This window comes from Dama dama, chromosome 27 (assembly GCF_033118175.1).
Source record: "Dama dama isolate Ldn47 chromosome 27, ASM3311817v1, whole genome shotgun sequence".
Lineage (NCBI taxonomy): Eukaryota > Metazoa > Chordata > Mammalia > Artiodactyla > Cervidae > Dama > Dama dama.
The window spans coordinates 6332501-6359645 of record NC_083707.1 but is presented as its reverse complement, the minus strand read 5'-3'; the positions used below and the strand labels follow the sequence as shown (position 1 = coordinate 6359645).

Sequence of the window (27145 nt, the reverse complement as noted above, 5' to 3'; positions counted from 1 at the left end):
TAAATTCTTGAAAATAAAGGGTCTAATGGAAACACTTAATGAGGAAGTAGGGGCTCTGTCACATGTACCCACTCCCCCCTTTTTAGTGAACAGACCGTTTAAACTAAATTAAGTAAAGGATATAAATTCTGTTGTTTCAGTTTTAATATTTCATGACTGATTTTATAGATGAAATTATATTTTACAATAAATAGGAAGAAGAATTTATACAGCCTGTTCTGTTTGATGTGAAACAGCAAATCCCATTTCTCTGTAGCTGTAAAGAAAATTCATTATAATGTCTTTAGTTGTAAGAGATGGTTTCATTGTGATTAGTTACATTGATAATAAAACAACCTTTTCAAATGGCATGGGATACAAATGATTCTGTGTGTCTGCTTTTAGTGGCATTGAATTGTTTCATTTTCTACTTTACTCATAGAATCTTCATTCTCTTTACTGTTTTTCTATTCCAGTAACAATTTCCTTTCTTAAAAAATCAAAACAATTAGAAATACTAGTGAAAGATTTATAAGAGATATATTAAATTTTAACTTTCCAGATAAAATCTTTCATGCAACAAAAGGTACATTGGTTAGAGATGGTTGATGTAAGATAGTCATAAAATTAACTTTATTACTAGATCAATTAACGTATTTGGAAAATAGTACTTGACGTGTAGGAAGATTTTAAAAAAAGAAATAGCCAGGTAGGAAGGCTCAGCTAATTTTATAGTTTATTTTTGTCCTGTGATTTGTTTTTTGTTGGTATTAATACATCTTCATGAGCAGTGTTGGAAAGGTGCCTGTCTTTGCTAATGAAAGGGATGATGATCTACTTATTCTGCCTCTTGGTATGACTTTTTAGTGATTGTTTTATGCAATCAAAACTTAAGAAATATTCTGTTTTTTAATTTACACACAGAATCAGATGTTTGAAACAGACCATGCTTCCGTGGTGGCTCAGATGGTAAAGAATCCGCCTGCAGTGCGGGAGACCCAGGTTCAATCCCTGGGTTGGGAAGATCCCCAGGAGAAGGGAATGGCCACCCATTCCAGCATTCATGCCTTGAGAATCCCTTGGACAGAGGGGCTGCAGGGCTATAATCCGTGGGGTCACGAAGAGTCAGACACAATTGAGCGACTAACGCTTTCACTTTCACCCTGGAAGAGAAACAGTATTCTTCTCTGACTTGAGTGGAGACCTTTTTCTCCTTCTGATATTTTACCCTGTGTTGACCTTTGGGCTCAGGAGCACATAGTTTGGGCCTGCCTGTCTTCAGTGTGTCTTTGGACCTCCTGGGAAGGTTCTCTTTAGGATTAAGCTCGACATGCATGTGAGATGCTTTGGAGGCGAAGCTTAATCAGGCACAGGTCTTGTGATCAGAGACTCTGGCAACTCCTGAGCTCGGATGCGTCCTGCTAGTGGGAGGTGAGGGAGTTACCTGTCTCCGGGCCCAGAAGGATTGTGACGTGTCTAGCCTCGATGACCTGTGGCTCTCCGTGTGTTTACTACATGGGCCACCTCAGCAGGTTGGGGGAATGTTAGATTGTGGGCTGCTATCATCCCGAGCCCAGTTGGCAAGGAGCTCCTGGTTGCCGTTAGCTCTGAGGCAGGTCTGTGGTACAAATAGTTCTAGGGGCCTCTGAGAATGAAAACCGTCATCTAACACGAGCAGGTCTTTTGGGAACTTTAACTTTTCTTTTATTCTATACAAATTAAATGTAAAACTCTCTCTACCTCATCTCTTTAGTAACTCTTGATTTTATTACACTGCTTTTTCATTGTAATGATCAATGATCTGATTTTGGTAGTGGGAGAGGCATGAATGTAAATGTCACTGTCTTAAGTTCTAAAATCTTCTTACACATGTTTGACAGGAATTCTGGTCTTGATATGCATTTCAGAGTGTAATTCTCTTAACATTTGTTGACCTCCTCCTGTGTAGTAGCTTAATACTCTCATGTTAATACAGAAGATTCCTGTTAAAGGCTGGAGCCTAGAGAAAAGGAAATTATGTATAAAATATATATACAGGAGGTGGTGCACTTGAGCTGTGTCTATTCCTGACAAGGTGGGAGAGAGAGAACGGGCATTATACTAGTTGTTTATTTGCTAGGTCGTGTCCGACTTTTTTGCGATGCTGTGGAGACTGTAGCCTGCCAGGCTCCTCTGTCCATGGGATTTCCCAGTAGTCTAGTGCCCTGAAGCAAATTACGTCAAAATCTTGGGGCTTAAAGTGAGTGTCTGTCCATCAGGGGTTTCAGAGTGGGCTCACCTGGGGGCTTCTGCTTCTGCAGTCAGTCATCTGAAGGCTCACCTGGGGCTGGAGGAGCCTCTTCCGGACGGACAGCTCACTTGCTTGCTGTCGGCAGTTGCTCCTTCTGGCTCTGGGTAGGAGGCTTCAGTTCCTCTCCACCCCCCACCCCCAAGCATCCCCAGCTTCGGCTGCAGGGTGTATGCTCAGCAGGGCTCCCGCTCCCCCAGACGGAGGGCAAGGAGGGAGCAAGCCGCAGGCATGGGGCCTCCTAGGAGGTGAACACCCTCACTTCCACTCCGCTCTGTCCCTTCCCAGCAGGTCAGCAAGGCCAGGCCACACCAACGGGAGGGGATTAGCTCCACCCTTTAAGGAGTGTCAGAGGATTTTGTGCACTCATTTTAATACACCACATGAATTTCTCTGATTGGGGACAGGTACAAATGTATGAACATAACTGAGGAAATCCTTGCAGCCAGTTGTTGGACAGTGAGGAGGTGGGTGTTATCATCGGACCCAGGCGTTCATGTTCTGGTCCAATTGTGAATAAACCACAACTATATTACACACCCATTTGTGGTAAATTGCCTCCAGTGTTATGTAGTAAATGGTTTTTAGGGTGTAAGTTACACTCTTTTCTCATGGAAGATGTTATTCAACTTGTAAGCATTTTCATAGAAAGTGATATTTCTGTCAGCATCAGATAGTTTATTTTGTGGTCTCAGAAATTGATGAATGGCAACTAATGCTTCTGAGTTTCTCGTTAACAGACAACACCTGGACGTGGTGGTCCTGTATTGAGTTAGTGATAGTCTAGTGGTAAGAGACGTATTTTCAGTAAAAAGTGCAGTAGACAATGGTAGGTTCAGGAAGAGATCTGAGTAGTCCACTGATTTCCCTTTGTTCTCGCTCAGCCATCACCGTCGCACGTGGAGCAGGCTTGCGGGCCGCTTTACGTGCCCTGCCTTGTCCTTCCAGGCCTGAAGACAAAGGGGGAGAGACTCGGGGGAGTTTCTGTGAGTGCCTGCCTGCCACACGCACGTCCCCACTGTGCCTGTGCCTCTGGCCTGCTGCCGGTGCGTGGCAACCTCCCGGCGGCCCTTGGGTCGGTCCAGGAAGGATGGGGTGGGACGGCCCGGGTGGGCACAGAGCACGGCCTTCTCTTGGGGGCGGCCTCACCCTGCTAGTGGGGAGCTTGCGCGAGTGTGGGCCAGACCGCCCTGGGAGAGGGGCGGATGGCAAGAACCGGTCAGGGTGCGGCCAGTGAAAGTGGAACCGAAGGGGAAAACTTCATGCGTGCTGCCCACAGTAAAGCGACAGTATGAAGTGGTCCACTAACCGGTCATGTTTCTCTACTAGTTTCTGAAACACTTTTTTAAAAATGCTGAAAATAGTTCCTCTGAGAAATGGCCACCAGGTGTCATCAGAAGGCTGCTATTGATTTGTTTTAGTGTTATTAAAAAGTGTATGAATGTTTTGGTTTTTTTGCTGCATCTTTTTTTTTTTTCTTTTTAAACCTCAGCAGAGAGTATTTCAGTTAATAGTAGGGATTTTCTTTTGGGATAGCTTCCATGTGAGTTAATAATTTTTTATAGGTAAAATTGAAGATCATGGCATTCAGTTCAATTCAGTCGCTCAGTCGTGTCTGACTCTTTGTGACCCCATGGACTGCAGCACACCAGGCCTCCCTGTCCATCACCAGCTCCCGGAGTTTGCTCGAACTCATGTCCATTGAGTCGGTGATGCCATCTAACCATCTCATCCTCTGTGGTCCCTTTCTCCCCCCGCCTTCAATCTTTCCCAGCATCAGGATCTTTTCCAATGAGTTAGTTTTTCACATCAGGTGGGCAAAGTATTGGAGTTTCAGCTTCAGCATGAGTCCTTCCGATAAATAGTCAGGACTGATTTCCTTTAGGATGGACTGGTTGGATCTCCTTGCAGTCCAAGGGACTCTCAAGAGTCTTCTCTAACACCACAGTTCAAAAGCATCAGTTCTTTGGTGCTCAGTTTCCTTTGTAACTAACTGTCACATTCATACATGACAACTGGAAAAACCATAGCTTTGACTGGATGGACCTTTGTTAGCAAAGTAATGTCTCTGCTTTTTAATATGCTATCTAGGTTGGTCATAACTTTTCTTCCAGGGATCACTCTTTCAAGATCACTATATACATATGTATATATGTATGTATGTATATAGGTAAAATTGAAGATAACTTTATTTTTTTTTAGTTAAGGAACAACCACTATCTGAGAATTTGAGAGTAGAAACTATAAATGGAATTGCATATTTGAAAATCTGGCAGAGTGAGGATGTGTGGTGTGTTGAATAGTAATTGATCAATTTGTATAGGAACCATCTGCTTTGAGAAGATTTGGCTTAATAATACATCTCATTAGTTTAGTCTAAATTCCCACTAAGTCTGCTGAATTTTGGAATCTTACTGTGGGAGGAAACGGGAGGCTCACGGTCTTCTCCAGTGAGCACAGGGACTAGGACTTCGAGAGAAAACAGGGATCCTGCCTTGAGTGATGACCTGCCTGGTCTGTTGTTTTGCTTTGTTCACAGAGGGTTGAAGTACTTTCTGACACATGGTCGACTTCAGTAAGTGTTGAGCAAATGAATTCAGCCTATCTCCAGAAACGACTCCTTGAACTTTCCCAAGGGTGGGTTTTGAGTTCTGCTATAATAAACTAATAATCTTTCTGATGAAAGCTTTTCTTTTTAAATTTATATGTGTGTAAGCTTCCTCATTTCCATTGACTCCTCTGTCGATCACTCTAAGATACTTACTTTGGACTCATGAGTACTGATAGCATTCCAGTTCAGGCCCTATAACTCAAAACAATTAGAATGCTCTCGCTCTGCCTCTAGACTTTCTCTCCCTATGATATGTCCTGTATACTGAAAACCGAATCCTCCTGAAGCAGTGCTGCATTTTGGTGACTCCCCGCCGACACTGCTGAATGAATTCCAGCTGCTAATTCAGAGCCTCCTGTGATGTGGTGGATGGTCCTCTGCCTGGGTTTTCAGTTGCCCCGCAGTGGAAAGCCAGAGTGGCAGCTGTCTGCACTGCTGCCTGTCTTGCATGCTCATCTGGTGTGTTCTGTGGCTTTGCTAATTCCTTTTTTCTCCTTACAGTGTTTTAACTGCTCCTACCTGCCCCCTCCAGAAAAGAAAAACAAGAAAGTTTTGTTTCTTTGGGGTTTAGCTCTAATGATGTTTCTGGTCTTTATCCAAATAGTCTACTTGGCAGTAGGACTGCTTGCCTGTTTGTCCTGCTGTAGTTCTTAGTTTATGTCACACACGTGAGCCCATGTGGCCTTGTATCAGAGTTCTTTTCCACATGTGTCACATGGCTCCTAGTAGAATATGAGCCTGCTGAGGGGAAAGGATGTGTTTTGTATCATTAGAGTTCCTTTCACACTCAGTGTCTATTTGTTGAATGTTTGTTATTGTTTCTTGTATAATGAGATGCTGAATTATTTCATTAATTTTCAAAGCCATTTGGGAAATAGCATATAATGAAACATTTTCTCTTTTTGTTCTAGAATTTTTGGAGCCATTATATAGAAGATAACAGAGCCTCATTATTTTGCTTCTGCATATTAATATTCTTTCATCTCCAAAAACGTATGAGTCAGGTGCCCTCTATGGAACGTTGACTCTGAATAGACGTACGTGTGTTTGGTGCGTGTGTGTTCTGTGCACATATGCCTGTGAGTGTCTGTCGTGAAGGTATAGCTGTGGGCCACAGCGGTCTTGGAAGAGGAGGAAAGGAAAGGACTCACTGAAAGGAATTCATGTCATTTTAGGCTATGTGTTAAAAAGGTTTTTAAAAATAACTCTTGTTGTGGACACTTCCAAGCATATACATGTGCAAACACATAGAAAATGGATAGGGTGTCAGTGTCACTCAGCTTTTAGCATGTCGGTACATAGCCTTCGCTAGGCCCCTTTCCCAGACTATTGTGAAAGACATCTCAGACAATTTTCATTTCATCAATAAACACTTAGGAGACACTTCTTATTTCATAATGAGCTATTTGTTCATTCTAAAACCTTCTATGTACTTGGCATTGTTCTTGACTCTTGGGACATGTGAGCAGATAAAATAAAGCAGGCCTTTACCTTCTAGCTCAGGAGATAGAAAGTAAGCTAGACACATAAATAGCCAGAACGAGAAAAAAAATTATTTTATCAAAATTTAAAGCTTCTGCTTATCAAAAAATAACATTTATGAAATGGAAAGGGAGAAAATATTCATAAAATGTATCTGGCAGAGTATTTACATACTTATATTTATTGATTTGCAGAATGTTTTCCCTACTCTGTAGCTTCTCTTTTCATTTTCTTTTTGGTGGTTTTTGAAGATAATGTCATTTGAAATTGTTTAATTTTGATAAAGGCTAATTTATTAATTTTTTATATTGTTTCTCATGGTTTTGGTGTCTATATATATTTTATGGTCCTTACTTTTAGCAGAGTCAGAACAACAGCCTTCATTTGGTTTGTCATTGTTACAAAAAAATAAATGGACAAATAGTTAAAAATAGTTATCCTTAGCTTCGAGGCCATAATACTTGATGGCATTTTATTAGCATCAAATCAAATGGCATTTCGCTGAGAATTCCAATCATGGTATAAAGTAAATGGAAAATGATATGTTTTAATAGAATTAAATAGCACAATGAAAAATGAAATCAATGTTATTGATTTTAAAGCATTTTATTCAATAAAAATTTTTTTCTCCCCCTAAAATTTACTTCATTAATTCTACTCTATCACTGACATTTCCCTTTGCCATTAACCTTCAGACAACACAAAATGGCTGTTAGATGGAGAAATTGGTGATTGACAACTGGGATGGGAGTGGCGTTCACTGGTGGCAGCGCTTGAGCATGCCCTGCGGTGAATATTCATTTTCATTTTTAGAAGGACCATCGGAGAAGGCAATGGCAACCCACTCCAGTACTCTTGCCTGGAAAATCCCATGGACAGAGGAGCCTGGTAGGCTGCAGTCCACAGAGTGTCCCTAAGAGTCAGACACGACTAAGCGACTTCACTTTCACTCTTCACTTTCGTGCATTGGAAAAGGAAACCGCAACTCACTCCAGTGTTCTTGCCTGGAGACTCCCAGGGACGGGGGGAGCCTGGTGGGTTGCCGTCTATGGGGTCGCACAGAGTCCGACACGACTGAAGTGACAGTGCGACTCTGCTCTGGGGGACGGGGTGAAGCAGTTGTTACCTTTCTTTTTACACTGGGACTTGGGCTTCTGTTGGGAAGCCAAAGAGGGGAAGGCTGGCTTCCTGACTCATCTCATAGCAGATTTTGTTTAATCTAATTTATAGAATGGGAGTTCACTGAAATGTAATTTGAAAAGAGCTTCTTTCTTGTTTTTTGTTTTTTTTAAGTAGTAAATTGAAATGGACCAGTAAAGAGAACTAAAACATGGGAGTGTTTTTGTAAGCCGTTTGAAAGTTGCTTTTTCTATCAAAGTTACTGCAGTGATGCTCTCCGAGTCGACCCTGTGGTGACATGCTGTCGCCCAGTCTGATTTCATTCGTTTCATGAAGGACTTGGCACGTGATCAAGTCCATCTCAATGTAAAGGAGATGTCGAGGCTGATTTTGGGATATTTTTCATCCGGCATGTTACTTTATGTTGAGTTTCGGGCTGACGTCTGTCTTTTCTGTACGTTCAAAGGTGTAACACTGCGTTTATGTTCTTCACAGGCTATGAGAGCCCAGTGACCGCCGCTGACACAGAAGCTCGCCGGCACTTTATTAATGATGGATCCCGGGAAGAAGCCGGGGAGCGATGAGGGTGACCGTGTAAACGAGGAGGCAGAACACCTGAGCCCCAGCGCATCCCACGGCGCGGACCGTGGGCCCGTATCTGATGAGACAGCGGACTCTGCTGAGAATTCCACAAACAAAAGGGGTTTTGTAGAGTCCTCGGACTTGGACCACATTGTCGAGGAGGACGGCGGAAATAAACACGCTTCCAAGCGAATGAAACTAGCGGAGGCTGAGCCCCTGCGGCCCGGAGAGCCGGGCGCCCCTGGGTTAGGGAACCCCAGAGGCGCGGGCCTGGGAGCGGGTGTCGCATTGCCGGGGACTGGGGCGGGGCCCCTCCTGAGTGGCCATGACGGCGGCCCGGGCCTTCCCGGCCACCCAAGCCCTGGGGAAACGGCTGCTGGGAAGGAGCGTGTTCAGGAGACGACAGCGTTCCTTGATCCGGGAGGGGAGCCTCCTTCACCCTCCAAAGAGATGCACGGGAGCGGCCCCCTCGGGGGCCCGGGCGTGGCGCTGCAGGGCGGCACACGTGCCCCCTCGCCTGCCTCCTGCCCGCACGCGGATCAGCACGCTGCGTGTCCCTCGCCGCGGCCGGAGGACCAGGCCTGTGGCCCTGCGGCGGATGGCGGCCTGGCCTTCCCCGGGCACGCCGGGCAGGCGCGCGGCCCACCGAGGGCCTTCTCCTGCGAGCTCTGCGGCTTTCAGTGCGCCGAGGAAAACCTGCTGAATGCACACTGTCTCGGCAAAACGCATCTCCGGCGGCAGAACCTCGCTGCCCGCGGAGGGTTCGTACAGATCTTAACCAAACAGCCTTTGCCCAAGAAGCCGAGTCCCGTGGGAGTGAAGGCCGGCCGCACAAAGCCTAGAGCATCTAGGCCGGTAGCCAGGAACGGCGACTCAAAAGCGTTGCGGAGCATTGGAGCGGGTGCATTTAGAGATTTCAGAGGAAGCTTTTCTAAACAGAGCGGGCGCGGCAGCGAGCTGCTGGTTGAAATGAGGCCGTCCAGGAACACCTCTCCAGAGAAAGTGGAGGTGGTTGAAGAAAACATAACCTCCCATGATGCAGCTGGAAATCCCGAGAACCAGAGCAAAAAGCTGGGCATGGTCGTCACCTCCGAGGGGCTCCTAGATAGGCTGGAGTCCAGCAGAAACACGGCCCAGGCAGCCACCGGCCTCAGCATAGCCTCAAGACCCAGGGCCGATCGCGGCTTCCTCGTGCTGGGCAGCGGCTTCCGACGGCGCGCCGGCGCCTTCTCCTTGAAGGGCCAGGCAAAGAAGAGGTGCGCGCTCCTAGGAGTTAGTAAAAGGGGCACTAATGAAGCGCAGAGGCTGTATTCGAAGCACTTGAGGGCACAGGTGAAAACGAGCGACGCGGAGTTGGCGCATCAGCACGGGGACCCGCGCTCTGGCGCCCAGGCCCCGTGCCTGACGCTCCCGGAGACCCAGGCCCCGAAGCAGGACAGGGCAAACACGCATCTCCCTGGCTCCTCCGACTCTCCAGCAGGGAGGCCAGCTCCCGACCACCAGGTGGCGTATGCTTGTTCGGCCTGTGGTCACACAGCCACAAGCAGGGCGGAACTGGAGATGCACGTGACAAGGTGCCACGCGGGCGAGTTGCGGTTTCACTGCCAGACGTGTGGCTTCTCCAGCGCATCCAGGAGGGATGTGGAGGAGCACGCACACAGCCACCAGCATCAGCAGACTGCCTCTGGCCTGCGTTGCCAGTGTTGTGCATTTACTTCCCTGAACGAGATGGACCTGAGTGACCACATGAAGGAAAAGCACAGTATGGGTTTCCTCTGCCCGCCTTGTCATCTGTTTTTCTCCTCCGAGAAAGACGTGGAGGAACACAGAGCAACTGAGAAGCACATTTACTTGTTGGGTCAGCCAAAGACTTCTCAGTCATTTAATGGTGATTTGGCATTACAGACGTTCCCTTTAAGTACTTTAGAAACAGAAAATGCAAACGTTTCTGTGAGTGAGGTGGGAAAAGCAGCTCAGGAAGAGCCAGCTAAGTCCAGGGTCAGCCACGGAAATGAAGTGAGGCATTCGAGTAAGCCTCAGTTTCAGTGCAAGAAGTGCTTTTACAAAACAAGATCTTCCACTGTTCTCACGAGACACATAAAGCTCCGCCACGGTCAAGACTATCACTTTCTTTGTAAAGCGTGTAATCTTTATTCCCTGAGTAAAGAAGGAATGGAGAAACATATCAAGAGAAGCAAGCATCTTGAAAATGCTAAGAAAAATAACATTGGCCTAAGCTTTGAGGAGTGTATTGAAAGGGTCTGCATAGGCGCAAATGACAAGAAAGAAGAGCTTGGTGTCCCTGGGAATGGGCGGACAGAAGGCCACGGCGGCGATGTGCAGTTCCGGGAGCAGGCCTGTCTGGACCAGAGCATCCTGCCTCCCCAGGAACTGTCATTGTCCGGTGTCATTACCAAAGAGGGTGAACTAGCTCCACCCCCCACTCCAAAGAGGGGGCGACCTAAAGGCAACATCTCTCGGACCTGTTCACATTGTGGTCTCCTGGCCTCGAGTATCACAAACTTGACTGTGCACATTCGGCGAAAACACAGTCACCAGTACAGTTATTTATGCAAAGTCTGTAAGTATTACACCGTAACCAAGGGAGATATGGAACGGCATTGTGCCACCAAGAAGCATAAAGGACGTGTAGAAATTGAAGCAAGTGGAAAACAAAGTTCAGATATCATTGTTGGCCCTGAAGGCGGTAACCTTGATGCCGGTAGGAAGAACACCAGTGTGGCAGTTTCAGATGAACCTGCCAACCCTCCACTAGAAGCAGACACCTCCGTTTCAGAACAGCCATCATTCGAGCAAGGGAATCCAGTGGAAGTGGAAGTTGAGAACGTGTTTCACCCTGAAGATGGGGAGACTGGCAGTCACCTTATTGAGAAAAAGGAGCAAACCTCTGTGGATCCAGAGGACCTTCAGGGTGACACATGCCTTCAGAGAGATGATGCGAGTACAGGTGAAAACAGATGTACGCACTGTGAGTTTAAGGCTCACTCTTCCACCTCTCTGGAGCTGCACGTAAAACGGAAACATACAAGAGAGTTTGCCTTCTATTGCATGGCATGTGATTACTATGCTGTGACTCGACGGGAGATGACCAGGCATGCGGCAACAGAAAAACACAAGATGAAAAGGCAGTCTTACCTGAACTCTACTACCGTAGATGCCAGTTCTTCAGAAATGTCCAAAACCATCATTATTCCCCAAGGGCAGCAGAAACAGAATTCTGAGGAATTTCAGATTATTTCAGACCAACCCTCTGAAACTCTCAAATCTAGAAATGCTGCCGATTGCTCTATTTTGGATGAGAATGCCAGTTTAGATATGTCCAAGGTGTTCTGTGCTTCTGAGTCTGTAGAAGCTGAGACTGAGGAGGAGTCTAACCTCAGTGAAGGTCACCCCTTTTGTGAAACTTTCCAGCAGCCCCTTGCCAAGGACAAAGTTATAAAACCGGAGGAGATGGTACCCCTCAGTATTTCTTCTAATTGTGGCTCCCCAAGCAAATTTCAGGACGAAAACTCAGGAAGCTCAGCTTTGAATCATGAGACAGCAAAGAAAAAGTACAGTATGTTGAATGACATCAATAGTCCAAACACACATGGTGAGAGTGATGGAGGAAAGTCAGAAGACAAAGCTGATAAAATCCTTGGCAAACATGGGTGTCCCAGAACTGTAGATGGAGAGCATCCGGCCAAGAGTGCCATGCTGAGAGCTCCCGCAGAACCCCTCAACCTGGGGAGCAGTGATCAGGACAGAGCTGGAAGCGTGCAGAGTTCAGGGGACTTGAAAGACGTTCCGGAAGATCCTGTTCTGGAGAGTAAGGAGATTCTCATGAATTCCCGACATGAAACCAAAATGATTTTGGAAGAGGATGGTCCAGCTTCTGACAGCACCATTGACAACAATGATGTTTATGAAACTATAATCAGTATTGATGATAAAGGGCAGGCTGTGTATAGTTTCGGCCGGTTTGATTCTTCCATAATAAGGATCAAGAACCCTGAAGATGGGGAACTCTTTGACCAGTCTCAAGAGGGGCTTGTGGCAGCAGGAGTGAGGATGAGTGAGCTGCCCTTGAAGGACTGTGCTCAAGGTGTGAAGAAGAAGAAAGCGGATGGTAGTTCCTTTGCGGAGTCCACCCGGATTCGCTGTGACGACTGTGGCTTCTTGGCGGACGGGCTGAGTGGCCTGAATGTGCACATAGCCATGAAGCACCCGACGAAGGAGAAGCACTTCCACTGTCTGCTGTGCGGCAAGTCTTTCTACACGGAGAGCAACCTCCACCAGCACCTGGCCAGCGCCGGCCACATGCGGAACGAGCAGGCCAGCGTGGAGGAGCTGCCTGAGGGCGGCGCCACCTTCAAATGTGTCAAGTGCACGGAGCCCTTTGACTCCGAGCAGAATTTGTTCCTGCACATCAAAGGGCAGCACGAGGAGCTGCTCCGAGAGGTGAACAAGTACATCGTGGAGGACACCGAGCAGATCAACCGCGAGAGGGAGGAGAACCAGGGCAACGTGTGCAAGTACTGCGGGAAGATGTGTCGCAGTAGCAACTCGATGGCGTTCCTGGCGCACATTCGCACACACACAGGTAGGTCCACGCAACCTCTTTACCCGCCAGGGCCGGGGGCGTGCTCTAGTGGGGACCTGGGTTCCCCCCGAACGTCCAGTCCTTACAGCCCCTGCCTGGCGGCCCCCACCCAGCTCAGCTCCTGCTTCCCCCAGCCCTTGCCGGGCTTTTGGTTGGCACTCAGCGTATCTCCAGGTTGTTAACTGAGACTTAGTGATTCCGAAGGCAGGCTGTTTGGCAGGTTTCTCTGACCAGAAAGCCTAGTCCTTCTGATGCCTTTGTTACATTCCTGCCTCTCACAGCTTTTCAGTTGTCTCTTAAGTCCTCTAAGTGTTTGGTTCTCCAGGGTGTCTGTTCAGTGGCACTTTGGGTTTCAGAGGACCTATTAAATGGCTTTTGAAAAATGAAGTATGAATATTTCCTTACAGTTTTAGGGATTTAGATGTATCCATTGCCAGATAGTTTATATCCCAAAGTGTAACTCCCAGGCAACAGGATTCTGCTCTCAAAGATCAAAATTAGTCAACACTTTTCAAAGTTAATATGTCCTGGGGATTTGGTTTTCATGGAGGTAGCACTTGATTTAGTTTCTGTGCTGTCTGGAGTGTTGCATTTTAATGTTCAATTTTTAGGTAGAAATTTTCTTTTTGAAACTTTTTTTTTTGTGGAAAATACATAAGCCACTATTCTAAATTTATGTAAAAATTCACTGCACTGTTTCTATAAACCTGCCATACATTCTTTATTTTAAATAGACAGCTTTTCTAAATCATTGTGCTCTGCTTAGACAAGTTCTGTCTCCATGGTTGAATTTATGAGTGGATTTGAATAATAAATTCACATTTCAATGAACATATTTTCATTAAAACTGTAAGGTTTATTTTACTGTACTTTTAAATAATGGCTTATTATTAAAGCTATACTTTAGATTCATGCAGTTTTTGAAACTTAGTGCATGGTTATAAGGAGGCAGAAAGAAGAGTATGAAACGTTATTAATAGTTGAGGGTGATTAAAGATAGATAAAAGTTTTTCACTGACAGAAGTAACAGGGCCACCAGCAGAAGATTGATCTCAGTAAACAGACACACTACTGTCGATCTCAGCTCTTCTCAGGCAGTACAGCCACTGCTGGGGGGTAATTTCAAATACAGTTATTTGTTGGCATCATTATCATCTCTGTCGGTGTTGCGTTATTGCTCAGTTCCTGAAATGATATGGTTTTTAGAAACTAGGCTCGTTCACATGTACAGAAAATAGGTACTTTCTTAGCATGCCCTCTTAAGGCAGATAAAACTGAATAAAAGTAAGAGGAAGATGCTAATGGAGCTCTTTTTAGAATTCTTTATGCAACTGTCTGGTCAAGACATGTTGTTCATAATTGATGTGTCCATTACTTGAATTCTCTTGTAATTATAGTCAATAAGTCTTGTAAATGTGTTAAAGCTCACTAAAAGCATACAAATTCAAGAACAGAGTAAGGCTAATAATTTAAAATAATCAATGTAGGCATTTCAGCACTTAATTTCCCTTGTGTGTTGATAGCTGATCATTCTTAATCCATTAAGATTTATTTAGTCGTTTACAATGCAAAATAGGTTTGCACTGGTCACTTGTGCCATTTGAAAATGTCCACCAGGTTAAGTGCAGAATGTAGTCCATTAGTCTTCCTTGACTATATGTATTAATTGCATTTAAAATCAAGTTAATGTGGATGTGAAAGTGAGGTAACTATCAATATGTGACAAAGTAACCCTACTTATATAAGTTACATCATTGATTGTAACATTTAGTAAAAGTTAGCATACTTTTAAACAACTGGTGTTGGGCTTATCAGCAGGAACATTTTTATTGTGTTCTGAGGCACCAAAATAAGTGTTTCTGAGTACCCAATGTCAGCCCGCATTTCAATTTTGCAAGTCATTTTTTGGGGGGAGGTTGCTCTCCAAGTTTTAATCCAACACCCCCCCCCCCCCCCGCCCCCCCCCCCGCCCCGGGGGGCATTTTAGAATGAATTGCCTCTCTGATTCTTTGCTTATATCCATGAGATAGTCACTGAGGGATGGTTATTAATGACTGACTGGAAGAGGGCTTATTCTTCCAATCGCTGTTTTCATATTTTGTGATTTACTATATGTTTTATGTAACCTTTTCTTCCCATCCTTAACACGATAAAAGCAGCACTAGCAGAAATAAATGAGTTTTGGTCATCAAGGACTGTGGGGAGAAGACTCCCCAGAGCTTGCTGGTGCAGCCGGAGCTTTAGTTCCGCGCACCGGAGCTCATCAGGCCGAAGGCTGTCCGAAGCCCTTGCTTTGTGTTCCAAGCCGCTCTCGGGTGCCATTGGCACGGTCTTCATGTGGGAAGACGGGGAGCGGGTGGCTTCGCTGGAAGGTTCTCATGTCAGGGCTGGTACGACGGTGTGGCAGCCGGGTCAGCGTGGGCAGAGGCGCTCAGGGGGACTCCGCGTGCCCACGTCCAGCGCAGGCCGGCCGGGGCGCAGTTCTCGCGGCTTCACCTGCATGTCCGTGCGGCGGCGCTCACTGCTGTTTGTTGAATGCAGGAATAAGCAGGAGGACGGGTGAAGTGTTCAGTGTCGGGAAGGTTGTGGAGTGGAGAAGCTTTAGGTGGGGGGTTGAATCCATCTTGACTCTCTAAGACCTAGTCTTCCTGTGATTTTTCAAGTGTCACGTCCGCGTGTGCATAGGGGTTGGCCGTGACTGACGTTGAGGAAGGCCAGTGCAGGCCTGAGGAGAGGCTTAGTTTTTAACGTCTTGGGAATTCTTCTGTTTTTTTGGGGGGGGTGGGAACTTCTTTAGGTAGAATTGTAAGAAGGTGCCAGAAGCCTGGAGAGCCTCTTCATTTATCCCTTTCAGAAAAACCTCACAGACCAAATTTTATTTATTATTTATTTATTTATGAATTTTTTTTTTTCAAATTTTAAGAAATAAAGAAAACAAAAACAAAAATTAAGGAATGGGACTGTTTAATAATAAATAATAATTTATTTATTTCTAATAAATATCAAATAATGTCAGTATGCCTAAAGTGTGAAAGTGAAAGTGTTAGTCACTCAGTTGTATCTGACTCTTTGGGACCCCATGGACTGCAGTCTACCAGGCTCCTCTGTCCGTGGGATTCTCCAGGCATGAATACTGGAGTGGGCTGCCATTTCCTCCTCCAGGGGATCTTCCTGACCCAGGGGTTGAACCTGGGTCTCTTGCATTGCAGGCAGATTTTTTTTAGTGTCTTCCCCAGGGAACCCCTAAGACAAACTTTTAAAATATGAGGTTTTACAAATTTTTCCTGATAAATACTATGCCTGGATTCGTGTTGGGATAGGCCTGGCAAATTTAAAAATGGAAACACCATCAGTTAGGGAAAAAGTGGGAATATTTCTTGTTTTCTTGTACAGGAAAATGTGACCTCTAGTCTCCAGTATTAGAATTTTCATGGCACAGAAAGGAGATGTTAATACATCTCCTTTGTGCATTAGATACAAAAAGTAGTTAGGGCCTCCGTGATTTCTGCATGAAAACAGTCAGCAAGGTGACTTATGTAGGTGTTGTCAGTGCACCAGCAGTGATGGCTGAAATCCGAAGGAAAGGCAGCCTCCACCAGGGAGCCACGTGCCTTACGTTGCAGATACCGGAGGTCTATGTCCGCACTCCTGGGGCGGAACTAGAGGGCCTGAATCACAAGATAACTTTGAATCCTTTCACCAAAATTGTAACACACGTGTTGAGAGAGCTTTATCTTATTGTTTAGAGCCCTGGTGTTCTTGTTGATGAATAATTTCCTAATTACCTTACCTTTAATGCAGTGTAATTTAAAGTGCAGGTAATTGATTCTTCTCACCCCGTTCTTTCACAAGCCCCTTTATAGAGTTCCCTGTCTAGAGGAAATGTTTCCGAGTAGTGATAGGCTTCGTTTCTTCAGAATCATTTAAATAAACTGTAGTTTCTAATGTGACTGATAGAATGGGATTGCTGTAAGCTGCAGTCTCAACCTGCTTTTGACATTTAAACATATAAAGCTGACTAGATATAACCATTCAGGTGCTAAATATATTTTACATCTACTTCTCAGAGTAGAAATGGAAGTATTAAGAGATCTGGCTTCATTGTCATTGAACTGTGAAATATTCAACCTTGTCTGACTGTGCTTAGTACTGTTGACTTTTTTATTTCTGTTAGAAGATTAAAATTAAATGCTTCACTTTTTTTTGTCAGCTTTTGGGAATTAAATTGAAATTTAAGACTCTAAAATTTTTTACTGAGTGCTTCAGTTTCAACAAAGTATTCTGGGAGGATTTCTTTTCCCAAGGGCATTGCATCAAGTTCCATTGATCAAAAATGATTTATTGCATTTTTTTATTTGAGCTCTTTTTGTGTATTTATTAAAGTCCACATATTTCACATTCTGTCTGACTATATTATAAGAGGTACTTCACCAAGTACGTACTATATATGCTATGAAAAATTTGGAAACATTATAACAGTTTTAAACTGATTTTTTAAAAGATGATTTTGATTTATTTATTTGAGGATTTAAAGGTTAGAAATAGAAAATGATGTATTCATGTTACACTTTGAGAGAGTTGCTTCTTGTTAATATGGGTACTGGTGATCTATTAGTACCTATTTGCCAGGTAGAATCTACCTATTACTGACAATAAGTTTGTGGACTCTGAAATAATTTTATCTCCTCATGTTTGAGTATGGGTTAATCTTATTCCTTTATGAAATAAAAAAAGAATGTTGTTACTGTGCCTTTTATGTTGAAATACTTATTCTTGAAGTCAATAATAGCTAAAATGTCAGTTCTTCTGATTTGTTGAATCATCACAAATTTTTGACTCTAAAATGATCATAAAAGCAAATAACTTATCCACTATATATTCTTATACTGTGTGCTATTAAAAGTAATATAAGGAATAATTTGGGATAAATGTCAGGAAAAAAATCTGAAATACCATTATTAGTGTGAATAAATTCAAAGTCGCAGAAATATGAGGGAACCAGGATGTGGCCACTGAGAAATTTATTTGATAATAAATATATTTTAAAAAGTATCAGATACTCTATAAGCATTTATGTTTTAAAAATGTTCCATTTAAAATGTTGAGTGACTTTAAAAGCTATTTTTGTGAATTGTAAGAAAAATATTTGAAATTATTTAGCTCATCTTATCTGTTAGTACTTAGTACTGCTCAAGTGCATCACTTTTGACTTTAAATTTTAGAAATGTTGTTGAAAGTTAGAAATACTCATTGAAACATTTTAAAGTGTTATTGGTGGAACAATTATGAAACGCATGTCTATTCAAGTTAGAAAGGTATGCAAGTGTTCCATTTTGGGGACAGAAAATTGTACTTAGACTATAAGTAAGATTTAAGATATAGGCCTGTTTTAAAACTATCAGTAATGTGTTATTCAAATTCAAATAATATTTTATGTTAAATTTACTTAGGATCAAAACCATTCAAGTGCAAGATATGCCATTTTGCAACAGCTCAGCTTGGTGATGCCAGAAACCATGTCAAAAGGCACCTTGGGATGAGGGAATACAAGTGTCACGTCTGTGGGTGAGTAAATTGAAACCATCTCTACCGTGGTGAACCAGGAAGCACGTGCGGGATATCCATTGTTTCAGGATTCAAAACTGATATGAGTAAGAGTGGCTAGAATTATGCATGCGTATCCTCCTTTCCATTGTTATGGTAAATTCCTTAAACACAGTTATGACATTCTTCTCCCACTTCTAATCCTGTGCTGAAGATGAGCAATTTTATGGGCTACAAGGTCAATTTGAACCTGTAATCTGTAAATTGACTAAATTATAGGATGTTCATTCACATTGCCAGAGAGAACTGTAAATTCCATTTAAAGACATAAAAAAATACATAATATAGCTTTAGGAGTGTATATGTATGTTTTTTTTCCTTTTTTTCGTTTGCTATACTGCTCTAATTTTAATCGCATTAATGGTTCTTTGGATCGATTGGACATACTCTATAAGGAAAAAAGCAGAAAAGATTTCATTTCAGAGAACTGATTTTTGAGGCTTAAAAAACCAGTGTATAAAGTATGTTTTTGTGTAACTTTACTTCAAAACTTGTTATTCTGTTTTAGTTAATGGCTCTTTCCTCTAAAGAATCATTCACAATGTTTAATTGTCACTCAAATGTCTTACATTTAATAGGAAGCACTGAGACGCCTTAATGTAAAACTAATTAATTTAGCAGAAATGTTTAAAAGGCTTTAAAATGCCATGACATCTATGGTATATCATAGGACATTCAGAGCTGGGTTTTTAATACCTTACTTCTGATTATAAGTATATTTTAATGTTATTATGCTAGAGAAATGAATTAATAAGTGCATCATATAAAAACACTTTATGTGAAACCTGAGAAACCTGCGGTTCTTATGGTTGGTTCACAAAACACTTCAGATTCAATTAAATTATGCGATGTGCGCATGTTATATGAGGTTTCTTTTTTCAGTGGAAGATTCTTCTGGCTAGCACTACTGTGTAAATACCTTTTAAGTCACAAACAGCTTCTGTTTTTTAATGGATGGTACATTTCATCCCAGGATGCAGTTGCATTTTTTGACCCTTAAGATAGTTTTACAAATAACTTTGCAAGCAGTTTTATTAACCATGGTCTGTGATTTATTCATTGGCAGAGTTGATGGTTCAGTGACTTGGAGCTAAAGTAAATGAAGATGAACCTTTGCCCTAAAGCCCCCTGAAGATCAGTGGGAGAATGAGTTTTGTTGCTACTGATTTTAGCTGCAAGGGTCGAGTGCCAAATGGTGCATTTTAATTGCTCCAGGTCTTGGAATTTTAAAAGATATCTCATTTCTGTTTTTACCATGTGAATTATAGCAAGGGGGAAGGCCCAGACTGTGGTGAAGATTTGCTATAAGTTGGAAAAAAAAAAAAAAAAATCAGTTTCTTCCTCATTTTTGGGAAATAAGTAAACAGTTTTTGCATACTGTGTTATTAGAAACCTGATTCCATTCCTTTTTTATTAGTGTTAGCAAGACCCAGGAAGAGAAGGAGAGACTTTTAGAGAGCAGCTTCTGACACATGTAGTGTCAGAAACAAACCTGACTGATTGGCTCTGGGTGTGTGATTTGAGCACTGCACGCTTGCTTAGCTCATTGCTCACAATGCACGACTGACGTGTTGCACTGTGGTTTATACAGTGATTCCCAAGTAGACTCCCAAGTAGAGTTGTAAGTACATGTAGGTATATTGAGTTTTATGCTGCTGTCATAGAGGTCTACGTGTGTGTGTGTGCCTGTGGAAAAAGCAATCTAGATTCCCAAACTGTATCTCTTAGAATTACAGTAGTTGTTGAATTTTATTTGACCAAGAAATAATATTTCTTAATTTTTTTACATAAAATTTGACTTAAAAGTCACATAACAATAATTTGTACAGGCTAGATATTTTTACAGTGAAGCTAAAAGTTCTGAAGAATTTCAGTAAACCGAAGAATGCCTATTGAGTCTGTGTAGTTGACACAGAACAGTAGTGAGTGAAATACCCTTCAGTGCTAAAGAAAAAGTGCCATAGGTTGTTCTGTATTTCATGTGTTTCAAAGGGATAGAGCAGTATGTAGGTTAAAAGTTAAAGTAAAAAACATGAATAAAATGAGAACTGGCTATCAGGTTAGTGGCAGCAGGGAGCACTGGCACGTTCACATCACTGACAATGTCGCTTCATTATCATTGATGGCTGAATAATCTTAGAAATGCTCGGTGGACCCATTCGTTCCTGAACATAAGCAGCTCATGCTGCATTTCTTCATTAGCTTTAATTGCTATCAATTTTACCTTTTAAAAAATCATGCTTTCAAAGGTGAAGTGATCGTTCAGGAACATTAACTCTCTAATTTTGTCACAAACAGGAGGTCCTGCCCTCTGTTTTCTTTTCTTCAGTAGTTAGCATCTTAGTGTCTGTCTGAAAATTTTATCCATAATCCTTTCATTGTTTGAGTTGTAAGAAAGAGACGGTTTTTCAAACAGTTCTGATAGAGTTGTAATATATGAAAACAGTGGGGCAGGCACATTTTTACAGTGAAATTATTACTCACATTGTTGTACTATTTTTCCTTAGTAACCTCTTCAAAAAGACCTGATATTTTATGGTGAAATTGATGAAAACAACAAATGGTGTGTTTTGTTGAATTGAGCTGAGAATTAATATATCAGTTTATTTATGTGATTTTTTTCATATCTTTAAGAAGCTTTTAGATGCTCATCAAATATGTATCATATATATATATATTTTTTTTTTACTAAGACAATTTAAGGGTTGTGCATTAGCTACTCCCTTAATAAAGACTTCCTTTTAAACTTTTAATTTCCACTGTTTGAACCTACACTGATCTTTGAATTTTTAAGCTCAGTTTTAACATCTCTCTCCCCTTCATCGACAAATCTTAGCTACAGCTTATCATGGGTTTAAGTTATGTGACAGAAGAAGCTGAGTGTATGAGATGTCTAATTTCTAATGCTGGCTAGGATTCAGAGCTCAGGATTTAAGTTTTGTTGACCCATGGTTTACATGCTTATGTCAGGGTATAGGTTTCAAGATGTATTACTCTGAACTTCCTGTTTTAAGAACATGTTATAGATAACTCATTTAAAAACCTTTCACTCTACTTTCACTTTTAGGAGGAGCAGTTTTTGAATTACAGTTTCTTAATGTTTTTCTTACTTCTGAGCATGACCTCAAGAGGAATTTTATAGAATTTAGGTGAATTTTATGAATGATGTATAGTTAAAATGAAAGTGTGCCCCAGGTTGGACATAGGGCTTAGTGGGGGAGGAAATAAAAAAATAACAGAAAGCCCTTTACATAGAAGTTAATAGTTTTGTTGGGAACATATGTTTAAAAATAGGTAGACACATTTTTCCTAAGTCCATGATCTTTACCTTTGTTATTTTTCCGTAGTCAAGAGCTTACAAATCTCAGTGGCTTAAGAACATCATTATGGAAACCATGTTTTGTTACATCCATTTAAATTTATTTTGATAATCTTTTTCTCCATGTTTGTACAAACACACACGTGTATATATGTACTCTCAATTATAAATAGTGTTTATGGAGTGCTGTGGTTTAGGGTGTACTTAATTGCCATGCATTTCATTTGTTGATCCCAGTTTCATGAGACTGTTCACCTCATGTTTCTTACTCCCATTGTACAGATGGTAGACTTGAGAGTGGAAGTATTTTTCGTGGTGGAGGTCATTTATGTGGTAGTAATGGTAGATCCCTGTTTCCTTCCTTTTAGCTGTGCCTTTTCTTTATTTCTTTGCTTTTGTTATATCTGTTGTTTTAGTTACTAATTTTAATTTGTACTTATTTTTTTCTCCCTAGGTTGTTTTCTCTAGCGTGTGATAACTGTACTTGCTTCCTTCCAGCCCCTGGTCACTTTTGTTTTTTGCTTTTCCCAGACTTACATTATTTTTAAAAATTGCTTGCACTGTGTTTTACTTTAACATTCTGGTATTCAGTCTCTTTCTCTTTCTTTTTTCTGGTCTCTCTCTGTTTCGCTTTTCTCATATTAAAAAGTTGTTTTAAATAATTTTATTTTTCCTCGTTCTTTATGTGTTGATTCATTGTGCTTGAGTGGTTACAAATTGAACATGTTAGTATGACAGAAATAATCCCTAAAAGAGTAAAGATTTTATTGTCTTTCCATTAGAATGAGAGGGGTAAAATTGATCACCTTGGGTTTTTGTTTTTCCTTACTAGTTACTACAAAAAAGAGTTATTAGAAAATTAGTAAGTGGCCTGTGATTTCAGGAAACCTGGGAGATGAAGCCTAACTTTTTATGCCATTATTCATGAAAAGCCAGTATCCATGATTTAGGGATTATGTAATTTTCTGACTGCGTTCCCTGTATCTAGTCTTGAATCTTGTATATGGAGTTAAACAGTTGAGTAGTACTTACCTAGTCAGGAGGGAATAAGAGCATTTACAGAATCTGTCATCTCTGGTTCATGGAAAGATTCTAGACATTTTCTATTGTATATTAATGTGCTTATGAACTGTTTATTCTCAGTTGGCTTAAAAAACCTTAAATAGAAAGTTACTAATGCAGTGAAACTCTTTTTTTTTTTTTTTTTGTGCGTGTGGCATTACCTAGTTTTTGTGCATTAGAAGGGATCTCTATGTAGATGATTATAATGTCACTTTCTGACCTTTGCAGCTTGAATAATTGTAAATCATTGCTTCATAGCGTGTCAGAGAATGTCTGTACTAGGCAATTAAATGGCAGAATATAATAGACCAAATTATTGCCTGTCATGTTTTCAACAACACAGTTAGTATTTGAGTTACACTTAATCATTACGTGCATTAGCAACTTCATTGGAATCCAGCTTCAGGCTGAGCATGAAGTACATTACATTATTTAAACCTCTAATGGTACAAGTCATTTATTTGTGTTGAAGTGTACAACATGCAGAGTTTCATAAAGCAAGGAACACTTGAGAGCTTAATTTATCCAAATCAAAGTCTAAATGCAGATAAACACAAGTGGCAAAAATTAGTAATTTTTATAGGCTGGAAATATTTAAAAATACATGGTTGTGGGTAATTGTAGGCAGCAGGAATAAATTAAAATCACTATTTTTAGTCTGCTTTGAGAACTAAAGCTGTGTATACCTAAATCATTAAAAGCACCATGGAATTGCATTTTTAGCCGAACAATTAATTACAGCCATCATATCTACAGATGTATCCAAAGAAAATAAGCTTTTCGTTTGGCTGATTGTTTTGGTTAAAGAGACATAGAAAAAAGAGACAGAAAAGATTTGTTTTATATTGTGTCACACATTATACTTGTAACAATATGAAGGGTAGCATCTCTCAGTTTTTTAAAAATCAAAATGAACATTAAAGTACTTTTTTATACAGGACACATTGCATGTTTTATCTCTATAATACTTTAATGCTTTTTGTTTAATATACTTTTGCCTTTAGTTTGAAAAATCTAAAATCCTCATGTGATGCCTATTGTCTCCCTGTCAGTGAGGAATAACCACATTTACACTGTTAGGGTGTTTTTCTGGTGCTGAAGTCCTTGAAATACCATTTAAATAGTGAATGGATGGATTTTTTTTTTAAACAAATCACCTTTATTTTGAAAACCTAAGGGATACCACAGTAATTATATTAAAATAAATCACACTCTTTCTCAGATATGATTGTAGGAGGTCTTCCAGTGAGCCGTTTTGTGAACCCGGGAGAGTGTTGAGGGCAAGGCTGGGATGATGGAGAAGAAGAAGAAGAAACCCTCTTCTGTGTCTCCTCACAGGGAGCGAGAGCTTCTGTGTCAGACCGTGTCCTGTGCTCCTCTTTTGTGATGAGTGTTTTCTTGCACTTTTGCCTCAAAGAGTCGGGTCATAGATTTATTCCAAGGCAGTAAGTATAGATCAACTCGTAAGAAAATAGCAATAGAAAAAAAAAAAAAAAAAGAAAATAGCAATAGAATACACATTGTCCTTTGTTGGTGTCATAGTTGAAAACATTGACCTCTGTCTCTAAGGTCTTTTCCAGTGAAAAAGTCTTATCTCAGTGATTTAAGTAATTTTTGCTTTATTTTTATTTTAAAGCATTCCACGGTGACTTTAAAAACCTATTGTGGAATCAGGGGAGTCTTTATTATTTCCTGGGAGTGAAATGCAGGAGGGCAGCTGCTCCCCTCGTTTTCTCGCCTGCCCCGTGTTTTCTTTTATTATTACTGGCCTGTTTTCTCCCTCCCTCTTCCTGTTCATGTGTTTCCCAAAGTCCTTTACTTCCCACAGGACTTTGCTCTTTGATTTGTCCGAGACTGAGTGAGAGACATTGGGAATGTAGATAGGAGGGAAGTGTAATAACTGAAGCATTCGTTCATTTCCCATGGGGCACCTTCTTGAGCATTCCCTCTTCAGTGGGCTCAGGTGGTGCAAGGGCCCTGTGGTCACGTGCTCCTGGTAGGAGCCAGACTCGGAGGCAGACGTCTGAGCAGGGCACAGTGGTCCACAGCGGAGGGGCGCCCGGCTCTCCTGGGGAGTACCAGGAAAGGCTTCATTCAGAACACAGGTCTGAGTTGGGTCTTGAAGGATGCAGGGGTATTTATATACAAGGCAAATCTGGACATTTTTTATTAGTGAGAACAAAAGAGCAAAAGTAGTGAAGTATGGAATAGCGTGGGATATTAAGAACACTGCAAGAAATTCCTGGAGTTTAAGTGGCTAGATGGGGTGAAGCGGGGAATTTTTTTTTTTTTTGGAAATATTAAATATTTATGGATCATCAGGATGTGCCAGTGCTGTAAGTTTTTAGGGTGAAAAGATCAAAACAATACCTGCTGCACATGGATGGAGAAAGCTCAAGCAGAGAAATGGCCCAGTCTTTTCTGAATCTTGTTGTTGATTCAGAAGATGTTTCATCCAGTAGGTAGCACTGCTGTGAAGGTGAGTGGGGGCTAGTCAGGGAGCCAGGGGCAGCGCGTCCTAGGCAGGGCCTTGGGGATGCTCAGCCAGGGGCACGGCAGGTTCAGGAGCTGCCGGGACCCCAGCTCTGCCCGAGGGGGCATCACAGAGGACAGGGGCCAGGTGGCCAGGGCCGGGTCACAGAGCTGCGCCCTGCGCCCGTGCTGAGTGCTGGCTTTTCCCTCTGCTTTCCATCACTTTTTTTTTTTCCTTGTCTGTCTGTCTTCCTGCTTTTCTGGACTGTGAAATAAGCAGTGAAGGGAGGAGACAGAGAACCTAGTAGGCAGCAAATGACTACTTCAGAATCAAGGGGCATGGGTATCGGCCATGGGGAATTATTTTTAAGAGAATTTCATTGTTCATAATTTTAATTAGGAATGCTGTTGATTGTGGATAATTGTAATGGAAACAGGTTAATACTGGTTCCGTATAACTTTATGCAGCATATAGTTCCAACTAATTAGAAGGACACACAGTTACATGGTCATACTGCAGTTGTCCACGTACAACTGGTAACGTTGAAAATAGACGTTAGAATTGCGTTTCCATACACAGTTCATCTGGCCGGGCAGTGTGCATTGGACAGGAAACTGTCAATTCAAAAAAAAGCGCACATGCGCACTGCTGACTAATGGACTTTGTTCTACTCCTTAGTCCTTGGGTGCGTGTGTGCTCAGTTGCTCCAGCCGTGTCCGACTCTGTGTGACCCCACGGACTGTAGCCCTCTAGGCTCCTCTGTCCATGGGATTCTCCAGGCAAGAATGCTGGAGTGGTTGTCATGCCTTCTCCAGGGGATCTTCCCGACTCAGGGGTTGAGCCTGGGAAGATCTCTTCCATCTCCTGCATTGGAGGGGGTTCTTTACCACTAGCGCCACCTGGGAAGCCCCTAGTTCTTAGGTACTTTTCTTATTTCCAAGCACATACATGGTTTCTGTTCCAGTGGTTCCATCTCCACACCCACTGTTTGTTTTCACTCTTCCCCGGAGTTCCTTTCTTCCCCTTGCTGCCACTGGCTTTAGCGTTTTACCAAGAGCGAATACAGCATCTTTTTTGTCTAGGTGTCAGTGTGCCAAGGAGCAGCAGTTCCAAGCGCTGTTCAATGCTACTCTCTTGGTATATGAATTTTTAGAAAATTATTTTCATCTGCTGTTCCCCTTCAATTTTAAAAGTACTGTTTACTGTTGAGGAACCATAGGAGTATGTTGAACTGGACCAAAGGATGGTTGTTTTGAAGGACCAGTAGAAGGTTAGTTGGCATCATAAATACACTGTCAGCTTTCCATGTGGCTCTTTGGGGAGCTAGAATATTCTTCCAATAGAATCTGGCTATATGCAAGATCTTCCCTTCTAATCTGTTTCAAAAGTGCTGTCATAAATGAAGTCCGTGAAAATAGTCTCACATAGTTAACACATCTGATAATTATCATGATCATATTAGCAAATAAGTATGATTTTTTTAAATTGTGGCCCGTCAGTGCTTCTAAACCTAAGTTTGCACTAGTCTGAGAAATTGCAATGTGTTTACATATTAAAAAGATGTTTTAGTATTCTCCACTGAAATTTATTTAAAACATAGGATTTCAGAATTTACACTTTGGTCTGGTCTAATCCGTCTAGTGAGCAGATAAAGAAATTTGGGTTAAGAGCTTAAGACTTATCACAAATAGAGACAGGAACTCAGGACTCCTGACTCTGGGATTGAAATACTCCTGTTATACCCTGCTGGTGTTCTGTTTAGTTTTAATTTATAACTTCTGACTATTTTCAGCCACCAGCCTTTTTACAAGGGAAATAATGGCTACATGTTTAAGCAGCAAAGTTAATCAGTTGATTGATTTGTTCATTCATTTTTCAAACATTCTCTGACAAACTTATGGGACCCGAGTTTCAGAAGCTGCCAGTGGTGTCTGTCGTGATGGCTCCTGTGTTGAGATGGTCAAATACAGGTGTCATCAGGTGTCCTTACAGCGTCAGTGATAAAGGTACACAGAGAGGTTGGG

At 42.0% G+C, this 27145-nt stretch overlaps 1 protein-coding gene across 2 annotated transcripts in view; it reads left to right on the top strand.

Annotated features, from left to right (window-relative positions):
- The window catches only part of ZNF407 (zinc finger protein 407), a 375101-nt gene that overhangs the window by 15906 nt on the left and 332050 nt on the right, over window positions 1-27145 (top strand). For both annotated transcript variants that reach the window (XM_061131131.1, XM_061131132.1), the window contains exons 2-3: window positions 7974-12663; window positions 18114-18228. In XM_061131131.1, the coding sequence (XP_060987114.1) occupies window positions 8028-12663; window positions 18114-18228 (4751 nt within the window). In that variant the 5' untranslated portion in view covers window positions 7974-8027. The remainder of the gene's footprint in view (window positions 1-7973; window positions 12664-18113; window positions 18229-27145) is intronic.